Genomic DNA, 13,141 nt, shown 5'->3' with positions numbered 1-13,141 from the left:
CACACACACACACACACACACACACACACACACACACACACACACACACACACACACACACACACACACACACATATCCTACAAACAACACTATATAACAAATTGATAATGACAACTGCATTAAAACAACACCAATACATCTACACTCAGAAACCAAACACGCCAGGAGACGCTGAGTAGCTGTGTCCGAAGCCTTCACATTTGCCCTTTTATGTGCTTGAAGGACCGTTGGGGCAGGTAACTAACAGTCACTGCTGGGAATCTTGAGATAAGTGCGGGATTCGAACCCATAACGAAGCGAATGCGAGACCAGCACGCTGCCGACGACGCCACCAACGCAGCGTGATGATAAGGACACAAGTTACCCAAGTTCCCTTGAACCCATTCACCTCTCACGTCACGTCACATCACATCACACATATATGCAACTCACCCAACGCAACATAGAACCCTAAGTATTCTACTCAAATAGGTACATTAACCTACCCCCAATACCTCATAATACGGCCACATAAAAACATACGCACTCGTATCACAAAACAGAGACTCCTCAGTAGATTGTCAAAATATGCCACAAACACCTCCCGCCTCCCGAAATCAACGCAACAGAGAAATCGCAAGCAAGAAATTTTCAGATACGTCTTCGTTCAGGTCACCACCCAGCATTAAAACGATGACAACACGGAAACCAGTGTAGCAACAAGACATAAATTACCCCAGACGCAGCCACCACACAGAGCACCCCCATACTACTGACCTACACTCCCTTTTTGCAGACAGCACAAAATGTCTTCTCTGAGTTTACGGACTGAATCGGTCGCCGTGGCCGGTTCCTTTGGGGCCGCGGGTTACATACAATATAGAACTGGGGCTCAAGTTGAACTTCATGGAGTACATCCATGCACGGTCGCTCCTGCACTAGTTCTTGTGCATGACGGCAATCACTTTGATGGATTATTCTCCCCGCCCCCTTCCCCCTCCCCCCTGCCCCTTTCCACGGTTGGGGGGATGACGGGGAGGGGAGCGGGGAGGGGTTGTCGAGAACGCTTTACAAAGGCTGTGTCATTCTTCCTTTGTTATAATCCATCATATGGGTTACAGCAAGTTGTGCGACACGTACGGCACAAATGGCACAGGTGACGTCACAAGTGTCTGTAGGACTGGTTTGGGGGGGGAAGGGGGGGTTGGCACCATCTTCATGCTAGTCGCTCAAGGGGGGAGGCAGGGAGGGGAGGGGGACGTCGGGTGGGATCCGGTGGAGCTAGAGTAGGGGGGCTCCGTGTCATGCATACGCACTGGTATGTATTGTAGTATTTATTTCCATCTCCCCTTTCTAATACTCCAACCCGTTCCCTTCTTTTTTCCTCCTTTTTTCTCCTTTTTCCTCCTCCTCTTTCACCTTTTCCTTCATTTCCTTTTCTCCTTTTCTTTCTTTTTCCTTTTCCTTCGTCTCCTTTTCTCTTTTTCCTTATATTCCTCCTTCTCCTCCTCCTCCTCCTCCTCCTTCTCCTCCTCTTCCTCCTTCCATCCCTTCTCTTTGTCATCGAAATCGTTTTATGCATTGTTCTTGTTTCCCATTTCCATCATCACCACCATCACCATAACTGACCCAAGTACCACCCACGTGACCCTCACAGCTGACCCCTCTTTGGTTCTTCCTCCTACAGGAGCGGAAATGGAACCGGAACGAGCGGCAGCGGTTCCGGGAGGAGGCGGAGATGCTCAAGGGGCTGCAGCACCCGAACATCGTGCGCTTCTACGACTACTGGGAGGTCTCCATGCCCAAGCGCCGCTGCATCGTTCTCGTCACCGAACTCATGACCTCCGGGACGCTCAAACAGTGAGTACTCGAAGTGTCCTGGTCTTTGGCCAGGGCGTGCCGGGGGCGTTCTATCCTACGGGGAATTTTGTTTTGTTTATTTGTTTATTTTTTCAGTCTATTTCCATAGTCGTTCTTTTCTTGTGTGTATGTGCTTGTCTGCGAGATTCACCATGGTCTTGGATCACATGTTGGACTCGTGATTCTGTGTGTGTGTGCGTGTGTGTGTGTGTGTGTGTGTGTGTGTGTGTGTGTGTGTGTGTGTGTGTGTGTGTGTGTGTGTGTGTGTGTGTGAGAGAGAGAGAGAGAGAGAGAGAGAGAGAGAGAGAGAGAGAGAGAGAGAGAGAGAGAGAAAGAGAGAGAGAGCGAGAGCGCACCGGGGTGACTGGATCCGCCTCTCTGCTGAGGATGGAAGAGTGATGACGGTGTATGGCGACACAGGGACGTTGGCACGACCCGCCGGGTCTTTGATCCTGACGGCGTTGGAATAGCCTGTCGTCGCTATCGATTGCCAAGGCCTCCAAGGAGGTCGTCTAGTGCGCGGAGCCCAAGACGAGCTGGAAGGCGTTTCCCTCCATGATGGGTTGTCTGCATGAGGTCAATAGAAAGTCGGTGGCTTTGATGGCTGTGTGTATATTTGTGTGTGTGTGTGTGTGTGTGTGTGTGTGTGTGTGTGTGTGTGTGTGTGTGTGTGTGTGTGTGTGTGTGTTTGAGAGAGGAAGAGAGAAAGCAAGAGAGAGAAGTTAGGGCGTCTAGTGGAAAAGAAAGACAACACTCATTAGGCGTCTGTCATTGCACGGTCAGACCCCTGCGTCCTCTCTCTTCCTCCTCCAAGCCAGGCACTGAGAGGCACTGAGAGCCAAGCAGCTTTCGTTTACAGGTGGTCTGACCTTTATGCAACCAGAGATGATAGCGATACAGACCCACTTACTGTGATAAATTAATGTGTGTGTGTGTGTGTTGTGTGTGTGTGTGTGTGTGTGTGTGTGTGTGTGTGTGTGTATGTATGTATGTGTGTGTGTAGGGGTTGGGGGGGTTAAACGCCATGACAGCACATAACCGCACTCACCCTTCTCCAGACTCCCGTGTGATAAGAAAACGAAATAGGACTTTTCTTGCCTCTTGAGGTGCTTCGTAGCCACATCGTACCAGAACCTTAGAGAAAAAAAGTGGGGGGGGGGTATTCGAAGCTCGACATCGAGACTTCATTGATCCCTGGTTCCCCCTTCCCCCCTCCCCCTGTAATAAAATCCTCTGGTGCCACAGTAGTCTATGGGGTCACACTCCTAATGGAAAATACTCGTTTCCCGGCCTCGTGTTTGTCTCTCAACGTCTTCAACTCCCCTCGCAGGTATCTGCGGCGCCTGAGGAAGGTGAACCAGAAGGTGCTGAAAAGTTGGTGCCGGCAGATCCTGAAGGGCCTCCAGTTCCTTCACTCGCGCTCGCCGCCCATCATCCACCGCGACCTCAAGTGCGACAACATCTTCATCACGGGCACCACCGGCTGCGTCAAGATCGGCGATCTCGGCCTGGCCACCCTCAAGAACAGGTCCTGCGCTAAGTCCGTCATAGGTAAGTCAGGTCTTTCTTCAGTTCCTCCTTGTCCTACTTCTCCTTTTTCTCCTCCCCCCTCCTTGTCCTCCTCCTCCCCCTCCTTGTCCTCCTCCTCCCCCTCCTCCTCCCCCTCCTCCTCCTCCTTGCCCTCCTCCTCTTTTTCCACCTTCTCCTCCTCGCCTTCCTTCTCCTCCTCTTTTTCTACCTCCTCTTTTCCCTCCACCTTCTCAACCTCCTCCTCCACCTCCTTGTCCCACTCCTCCTCCTTGTCCTCCTCCTCCTTGTCCTCCTTCTCCTTGTCCTCCTTCCCCTTGTCCTCCTCCTCCTCCTTTTCCTCCTCTTTCTCTTCCTGGTGGTGATTGTAGGCCCCGCACATACAGACACACATATCTTTACAGAATGCTCATCACGAGTAACACGGGCATGAACACAACATACTCGGGGTGGAGGACCTTTGGTCGGAGCCTAGGAGGTCGATAGGCTGGCGTTTCAACTCGCTGACGGCGTCGACAGACCAACAACACCACTACCACCACCACCACCACCACCAACAACAACAACAACAACAAACACCACCACCACCACCACCACCACCAACAACAACAACAACACTATCGGGGTGGGTTCGAGTCCCAATTCTGGTGACGCAAGACCCATGTAGTAAAGACTAAAAACATCATAAATTTATATTTTCTGCTTTATGGGGAATTATCAACGTTTCCTTTTTGTTTATGACGAAGAACACGAGCGGGATTTGAAGACGGGTTTCTATTGCGTGTGACTTGTGTTTGTAGTATTTCAAGCGTGCCATGGATTTCTTTTTTCTTTATTTCGGGTACTTGTGCTCCAGCCTGGCCATTGTTCTCGCTGCAAGCAGACACCGCCTTCGGGTTTCGAGTTTCTTTTCCTGCGAGGAGGCGGATCAAAGAAGAAGAATAAGGTGCTCCTCGAAGGCCCCGTGTTCCAGACCAGACACCCCCCCCCCAAAAAAAAAAAAAAAAAAAAAAAAAAAAATAAATAAATAAATAAATAAATAAATAAATAAATAAATAAATAAATAAAATAAAATAAAATAAAGTGGGGAGGGGCACTCAATACTAGTGCACCGAGTCGTGCTCTCGATGCACGATAATTCATTCTCTCTCTCTCTCTCTCCTCTCTCTCTCTCTCTCTCTCTCTCTCTCTCTCTCTCTCTCTCTCTCTCTCTCTCTCTCTCTCTCTCCCTCTCTCTCTCTCTCTCTCTCTCTCTCTCTCCCTCTCCCTCTCCCTCTCCCTCTCTCCTCTCTCTCTCTCTCCTCTCTCTCTCTCTCTCTCTCTCTCTCTCTCTCTCTCTCTCTCTCTCTCTCTCTCTCTCTCTCTCTCTCTCTCTCTCTCTCTCTCTCTCTATTTCTCTCTCTCTCCCTCTCTCTCTCTCTATTTATCTCTCTCCCTCTCTCTCTCTCTCTCTCTCTCTCTCTCTCCTCTCCTCTCTCACCTTTGCTCTCTATCTCTTTCTCTCCTCTCACCCCCCTTTCTCTCTCTCTCCTCTCCCCTCTCTCTCTCTCTCTCTATCTATCTTCTCTCTCTCTATCTATCTCTCTCTCTCTCTCTCTCTCTCTCTCTCTCTCTCTCTCTCTCTCTCTCTCCTTCTCTCTCTCTCTCTCTTTCTCTCTCCTCTCTCTCTCTCTCTCTTTCTCTCTCCTCTCTCTTTCTCTTTCTCTCTCTCTTCTCGTACGCGATCTGCCATAGAAAGCACGGAAAAAAAAACCCACACACACACATTGCACATGTTTGTTACCGTGGCGGCGTCCGCCGCCGCAAGGACCGGAAAGACCTGGGCGGCGGCATCCCTTTGGTCCAAGGCGGGTCGGGCTTAATTAGTCCAGGAGGAGGCTTTACAGGCACACCACGTGATTAATCCTCCTACTCGATTGGATTTCTAAAGAAATCTGTAGGTGATTATAAACCCTTTGATACGGCCATGGGCCCTAATTCGAATAAAATCGTCTGGCGGCAGCCATAATGATGCATCATGCAGTGTACCTGAGCGGGTCGGTTGATGGTTTCATGTCCTAAGCTGGATGAGGCAAATTTGTGTTGGCCAGAATAAAATTGCGAAGTATGTCGTGGTTGTCGTCGTGGCGAAAGCCAACTCGGGCGAGAGCGGGTTGCTTAGGCAAAGACCCCTATGATAGACTGATGGTCAAAATAATTTGTTTTGAATTAATGATAATGATAATAATAATAATGATGATGATGATGATAATGATGATGATAATGCTATAATTACAGCCATACCATCCAAATAACACATATAACTTCCTCCCTACCCCAAAGAAAAAGGGTGTGGGAGGGAGGGGGAGGTGATCTCGTCCCATTCCAGGCCTTTACCCCCTCCCACCCCCAACCTTACCTCTCCTACCCTCTCCCCCTTTTTCTACTTCCCTAATTTCCCCGTCCGAATGTATTTCCTCCCTATTCTTCCTTATCCTGTCACTCCCCCCAACCCCGCCCCCCTGTCTTCCTCCGTAATCCCCCACCCCCACAGCTTTCTCCCATTCTCATTCCCTTCCGAACGTATTTCCCCCGACAAGACGCTTTTCCACGTTGAACGTTTAAAGGTGTTCACACTAGAGGATTGAACCGCGCGGACACCGCGGCGGTACCACATAGTCAAGGAGAAACTTCGCAGTTGTCTGTGCCTTTATTGACTTACATTATAATTGAATCGCCATGAATTAAACCGCGGCGGTTATAACCTCTAGTGTGAACAGGACCTTGTACCTTTCCCCGTTGAACGTTATTCCACACTCGTTTAACTTTTTTTTCATATTGTACTTATTTATTCATTATTTCATTTTAATAATTTTATCTCGATTTATTTAAATGAATTCAGTTATTTTAATCTGTTTATTTTGATCAATTAATTAATTAATTTAATGAACTTAATTCTAATTATTTTTTGTTCTCTTCCCAAAGGCACTCCAGAGTTCATGGCCCCCGAAGTGTACGAGGAGCACTACGATGAGATGGTGGACGTGTACGCCTACGGCATGTGCATGATGGAGATGGCCACGCTCGAGTACCCGTACAAGGAGTGCTCCGGCCCGGCGCAGATCTACAAGAAAGTCACGACGGTAAGGGCCAAGCCCTGGGTCTGTTTCTGTTTTTTTTTTTTTTTTTTTTGGGGGGGGGCGCTCCTCTTTTTGGGGTGTTGGGGAACGCCCTCCCTTTATTATTTTTTGTTGGGGGTGAGCGCTCCCCCTTTTTGGGGTTAGGGGTTGGGGGCGCTCCCCCTTTTTGGCCCCCTTTTTTTTTGAGAAAAATTCGAGTTCTTCTGGAGTTACATCTGTCTTCCATTTCAGGGCGTACGGCCTCAGAGCTTCAACAAGATCGAGGATCCCGACGTCAAGTTCATCATTGAGTGGTGCACGCACTTGCACAACGCCGACAGGTGAGTACTCGAACTCTTTTGGGACACCCGAAGTCGGAGATCGGGGGAGGGGACTTCCTTCAGCTGAATAAAATCTCTTGGAAGCACAGCGACAAGGGAATCTATCATGAGTTGTTTTTTTTTTATAAGAAACGGTTAGACAACTTTGTGGATGGGGATGACAGGTGGTAATAGACATGGAACTGCCTAGTGTAGGCCTTATGGTCTCTTGTAGTCTCCTTCATTCTTATGTTCTTGTTTCATGTATAGGTTTGCCTCATCTGAGTAAAATAGTTTGGTGGTAGTCAGGATAAATGTACAGGTAATAGTAATGTTAATGGAAATAATAGTAATAATGATAAAAGTAATAATAATGATGATGACAATAGTAATGGTTAATGATAATGATGATGATAATGATGATGACAATAATTATGATAATTGTTTCGAGCTTCACTGAATGGAGACCCGCAGCCCCACAGTATCCAGCAACAGTCCCTGGGGCTTTCCATAGATCTGTTTGAAAAAAAAAAGTGTGGAATCTTGTCTGTGCTGCGCTAGTGTGGAACTCTTTCCATGTTACCGGTCGATAGTACGAAGGGGTAGGGGAGCAGTCGCCGGTTGGGTGAAAGATAGTCAATGGAGAGAGAGAGAGAGAGAGAGAGAGAGAGAGAGAGAGAGAGAGAGAGAGAGAGAGAGAGAGAGAGAGAGAGAGAGAGAGGTGTTGCGCTCAGTCCGGAGACCAAATGTCGGCCACTCTGGGCTGCACCTACTGGAAAAGTAAAACCCAGAGAGAGCTGTAAATTCCTTCAGGTCGGGAAGTTGCTCCTTAGCTAAGTAAAATCACTTGCCCCCCCTCCCCCCATATCTCTCTCTCTTTCTCTCTCACCATCTCATCTCTTTCTCACTCCCATTCGTACCATACATATTTTGCATTGAATTTATGTTTTCTTACATCTCGGTAACGGTGCTGGGTGTTGCTCGTTTGGACTTGGATACCGCTGGGCCCCGCGTGCCGAGGTAATGGGATACAACGGAAAGCCAGTCAGCAAGAGGGCCGATCTTTGGTGTGAGTGACATTTACGAGATGCCGAAAAAAAAAGCTACGGGCGGGTGTTGTGGTGCAGTACGTGGAAACTGCGTCTTCAGGGGACAGAGGAGGAGGAGGAGGAGGAGGAGGAGGAGGAGGAGGAGGAGGAGGAGGAGGAGGAGGAGGAAGAAGAGGAGGAGGAGGAGGAAAATAGGATAGGGGAATGCTCCAGAGCCCCCCCTCCCTCACCGTCGATGTGTGACGTCGAGGAAGATGTCGATAACTTGATATGCTTGTGATGTGAAGAACGGCACTGGTAGACGAAGTAGGTCGTTCTTCAGATAATCCGTTCCTCCTGTTCTCTCGTTACGGGAGACCCGGGGCCTCAATGATACCGACCACGGCCACCGATTCAGGCTACCGGTCACTCACTGAAGCGTGAAGGGCGGCAGGGTAAGATAACACGGTCTTTTGCAGTGTGGCTATACACCTACTCGCCGTCTATAAGGGGTGGGCGCACCGAATGACTCTTGCACCTGCAGACCTTCCCCGTGACCCAGATCCCGCTCCCGGACTTCGGGGGAAAGTCGAAGTCGAAGGAAACCGCCGAAGAAGCAGGCGCTCGTGCACCAAGACTCGAGTTGTTTGTGATGATATGGTTTAATGTCACAAACAAACAAAAAAAACATTGGGAGGCTAGGATGGTGCACCTTACAGAGGACTTTGTAGCGTGGAATTTAATTAACCATGCCCTTGGTTCAACTTCGCCAGTGGCAGGGTTCGAACTGCCATCCCCTCGACCTTCGCCACAAGTAACGACGCCCTAACCCGCATATCTGGACGATCGTTCTTAAGTTTCCATTTCCTGTGGTACATGGGCCAGTTTCTGAATATCTCAGTAGAGATAAGAACATGAGGACATAAGAATGAAGGAGACTACAAGAGACCATAAGGCCTACACAAGGCAGTTCTTTATCCGTTACCACCTATCATCTCTATTAAAGTTGGTGAGTGGGTAGTTCCTTGTTGAAGGAACGCACATCCTATCAGGCCCTTCTGTGCGAGAGAGAGAGAGAGAGAGAGAGAGAGAGAGAGAGAGAGAGAGAGAGAGAGAGAGAGAGAGGAGAAACATGTGTAAAAGGTTGGCACTCCAGATTATTTGTCGACATCCTTACTGGTGGCCCAGCCCGGCGAGGACCTTCTTGGCCTCACGCAAACCAGTTACGTGGGAACTGCCCTCTCCTCGAAGTGCCTGCCTTGGGCTGAAGACCAGATTACCAGTAGTCGAAGTACCTGCTCATACTACGACCACCGAAAAAAAATATTATTTTTCATTTTTATTATTATATATATTTGCATAACTTCGAATTTTGATAATTTAGGACAACGCAGCGCCCTTTATAATATAACGACGAATTTAAACAATGGAATAGTTGTGAGGTTAAAGAATCACTTGGCTAAGGGTACGGTTATAGGTAGGGGAATTATCAAAGATCTGGCAGCCAACCTGTCACGAAAAATTGGCTTTTGTTTTGAGTCGAACACAGTATACCAATAATAAACGTTTGTTATCGTTTACAAACATTTACGCATATAGCCATTTAATCACAATAGGACCGTCTATAAAGAACAAGCTTGGAAAAGAGTGGAGTATAATTGGACGCATAGAAACGAGACTAGTAAATATTTTTGTTGCCTCAAACAAAAAACAAAGGAGCCTGTTGGACCCAATGACGTCGTTGTTGTTGTTTTTGTTGTTGTTGTTGTTGTGGCCGACTCGGGACAGGTAGGGTCTCGGTCGGTGCACCATTAGGGACACCCGATCCTGACCGACGCCATACAAGAACTACGTAAATACTTCATTGTTGAGTACATACTGTATTTCTGTATACAGGAGTTCCTCTACAGTTAGTGACTTTATTTGTAAACAAAATCGTAATAATGCAATATATATATATATATATATGTATATATTTGAAAAATACAGCGACTTCTGTATTTATGATCTTGTTCACATTCTACATTGCGAACTGCATAATTATGCGTATAGAACGCAGAAATACTGCTCCCAAAATGCATAGTAAAACACAGTGGAGCGTTCTCAGTCTATTCACGACGTTTCGTACACTTTGTACATTTTCAGGTGATATTAATGACAATCAGTGACAGAATTTATATAATGGTATGATGAGAATTCGTGGCACGGGGCGAGGTCACGTACAAATGATCAAGGTGATGGAATGGAGGTGGAACTCCGTGGGGTGGTGGACTTCGTAGGTCTCTTGATTGGAGACGTAGATTTGGCGATTTTCTCTTTTATAAGAAAGTCCAAGAATATGTAAGAATTTGGTATCCAGCGTTTGTCCAAGGATTTTTGTGGTTTCCACCAACATTTCCCTTCTTATAGTGGCGTTGTGACATATGAGGGTGTGAGTTTTTGGGGGGTACCATTTTGGAGGTGGAGAGTAATTCTTCTACTGAGTGTTGCCGTTGTGTATCCTATGTATGAAGAGGATAAGGGCGCACAGTTCCCTATTTTGCTCGATTATTCATTCACAAGAGATCTACCGAAGACTCCACATCTTTGGTGTTTATGTAAATGAATGTTAAGTCGTTGACTCGTATTACATGGGACATATTGTTATGACATTTGAGATCTATTTTCTTGTGAATGAAAGAAGACCTTCGTTTCTTGTTTATGTCGATGGAGAAGTGCCTGGTCATAGTTAAGTAATTGGCAAATCTGGATCACCTCTCACGGTCCTTTCTCGGCCCCCAGTTTCGATCCCCACTCAAGTGTGGGATCAAATTTGGGAATTGTTGACGTGTGCAAAGCCACATGGATGTCCTGTTTTGATTCCAGTTAGTTCACAAGTCCAATCGCATGTGGTACCTAAGCACGGGTTTATTTTCTTAAAGAATGATAAAAAAAATTGAGTTCCTTTAGGGTTAAGATAAGGCTCGAAGTCGTGGTCGGGAGTTCTTGAAAAGGATTCTAATAAGGGGTTCCGGGTCGTTAGGTGGTGGGGTTGAAGGTTGAGCCAGTATGGTTGTGCTGCGTAATAGGGGACGGACGTAGAGTTGCGAAGGTGGCCCGAGGGAGGCTATGCTATGTCTTGCGTTTCGTAAGTCGTCTGGCGCCAACGATGTCGAGCAGGTTCGAGGAGGAGGAGGAGGAAGAGGAGGAGAAGGAGGTCGATGGCACCAATCCTGGAAGAGGTCGCGCCGCTCAAGGTTCAGGAAGCGGGCATCGTGCTTGGCAGAGACAGGGCAGGCTTCGCTGCCGGAGGAGGGAGCCGTAGCTTCTGCAAGCAAATTGGGACGCTTGGAGTTGTGGCGTTGCTCCGTCGCCCACCCAGTCGTGACAAGAAAACCTGTCACTGCAAGGTTGTAGCCAAGGAATGCTGTCGGAATCGGATCGGCCGCGCAAGTATCAGGTGGTGAGTCAGCTCGCAGCGTCGGCTGGCGGCGACGGGCGACGTCCTCCTCCTCCATGGGTGCCGCTGCCGCTCCTTCGCGAGCGCGGAGCAGTTGGTGGCCGCGAGGCACCGCGCGCGAGACGAGACTGACTGACTTCGCCGAATTTTGTCCCGCTGCCCATGGCCCCGTCCGAGCCAGCTGGCGGGAAGCTGCTGCGTCAGGAGGAGCCAGGATGCTGCGAAGGCGGGTACTGCACCAGTATTACTCGGAGGAATGCCTGGTGGGGCCCGACGGGCTCCTGGTGGGGTCTTGGGTGACGGGGCCGCGCCAGACCTTCATCGAGGAGGTCCGGGCTCCCGATGTGGGGTTCGAATCCATGCCATGTTTGACTCTGATGTGTAGAGAGACCAGTACGCAGGTCAGGAGGCAGGGCGTGACAACACTGACCGTGGCGGCGGCGGCTGCGGCGGCTGCCGCCACGGCGACGGCGGTGGGTCGGCCGAGCTCGAGTGTTATGTCGTTGCCGAGTCGGACCGCGAGTCCTCAGCTTCCTTCGCCGACAGAGAGAGAGACTTTTCATCGGTGGACGCCTCCAGGAACACCCTGTGGTGATTTCAACAGGGACCCTCGAACTCAGCGGTCTCGAAGTTTATGTGTTGTGCCGCAAAGAGTCGTGATTTCGCCCTCGCCTCTGGTGGCCCAGGGCTCGCTAGACGATGTGTCCAGGGCCTCGTCGCCCGGTTACCCTCACCACAGTCATCACCCTCACCACAGTCATCACCCTCACCATGGGTTTCAGCACCACCCACAGCTGCATCAACAGCAACAGCAGTCTCAACGGCAGCAAGGCAGCTGTATCCAGACCTCCTCCTCAGCACCTTGTTTGTGCCCCGCCTGCCTTGATGGAAGCAGCTGCTGCTCATCGACTCCTTGTTCGCCAAGGACTCCAAGGAGGAGCAGCTCGCTCAGGAGGTTTCTGCTGGAGAAGATGTGTTCCTCGAGTCCATACTCGAGTATTGAGTCCAATGGGAGCTCCTGCTCTTCCTCGTGGTCGTCCTCGGGCGTTTGGGAAAAGTAGGTGCAGTTGCTGTTGTAGCAGATTCTTCTAGACAGTTCATAATGTCATGTGAGGATCGAGTTGATCTTATGTGGTTATGAGTAGTTCTTAATATCAACATGCAGTTACCGGTGGATATAATGTGTAATGAAGATAATTGTTGCCAGTTTCACTGATTGAAAACCTGCAGCCCCATAGTGGCTGGCAGTAGTCCTTAGACCTTCCCATGAATCTCTAGGGATATAAAGGTAGAGGTACTGGTGAATTGTCAGTGACGAAATACAGATACATATGTTAATGTGGGATATTTCTTGTCACTAGCCTATGGAGTAGAAGGGGAGTACTGTAGTCACATGCTGTCAGTTCTTCTTGGGTGAAGAGGTGGAGGAAATACAGCTAAAGTTGGAGAGAGATCTTGGACCCAGTCTAGACACCTCAAGTGTCAGCCCCTTGGGGCTACAAAGTGTAGCAGTTGGTGCTACATCTTCAGGTGGGGTTGAGGGTGTTGATGGGTTTTTGAAGATGGGTGTCAGGGAGATGATTATCTCTGATGTCCACTTTGCAGGACCGTCGCCTGTCATTGACCTCATGGGTATGTGTTGGAAGCCATGAGTCTTCTGCAGAAAGAGACTCAAGGCAACAGATTGATTGAATGATTGTTGGGTTTGCTTTTGAACAAATATTTGTGTTATTGGGTCAGACTGAAAGAAGGGTTTTTGTAGAAATGTATTGAGGGTTGCTGAAATTTGTACCAGGGGGAGTCGTATAAACTTTATTGGGTTCTTTCTAAATAGCTTTTTGACCAAGGTTTGACAACACTTGTTTTGCTTGCATCCATCACGTGCCAGG

General features: G+C 48.8%; 1 protein-coding gene across 30 annotated transcripts in view; it reads left to right on the top strand.

Moving 5' to 3' along the window:
• The window catches only part of LOC143040991 (uncharacterized), a 577,258-nt gene that overhangs the window by 473,238 nt on the left and 90,879 nt on the right, over window positions 1-13,141 (top strand). For all 30 annotated transcript variants that reach the window (XM_076212488.1, XM_076212484.1, XM_076212489.1 and 27 more), the window contains 4 exons: window positions 1,668-1,840; window positions 3,171-3,391; window positions 6,332-6,489; window positions 6,718-6,806. In XM_076212488.1, the coding sequence (XP_076068603.1) occupies window positions 1,668-1,840; window positions 3,171-3,391; window positions 6,332-6,489; window positions 6,718-6,806 (641 nt within the window). The remainder of the gene's footprint in view (window positions 1-1,667; window positions 1,841-3,170; window positions 3,392-6,331; window positions 6,490-6,717; window positions 6,807-13,141) is intronic.

The sequence above is a fragment of the Oratosquilla oratoria genome, chromosome 30 (genome assembly GCF_046742065.1).
Source record: "Oratosquilla oratoria isolate Oo_2021 chromosome 30, ASM4674206v1, whole genome shotgun sequence".
NCBI classification, from domain to species: Eukaryota; Metazoa; Arthropoda; class Malacostraca; order Stomatopoda; family Squillidae; genus Oratosquilla; species Oratosquilla oratoria.
The sequence above is the reverse complement of the archived record's forward strand: the minus strand, read 5'-3'. Positions and strand labels throughout refer to the sequence as shown.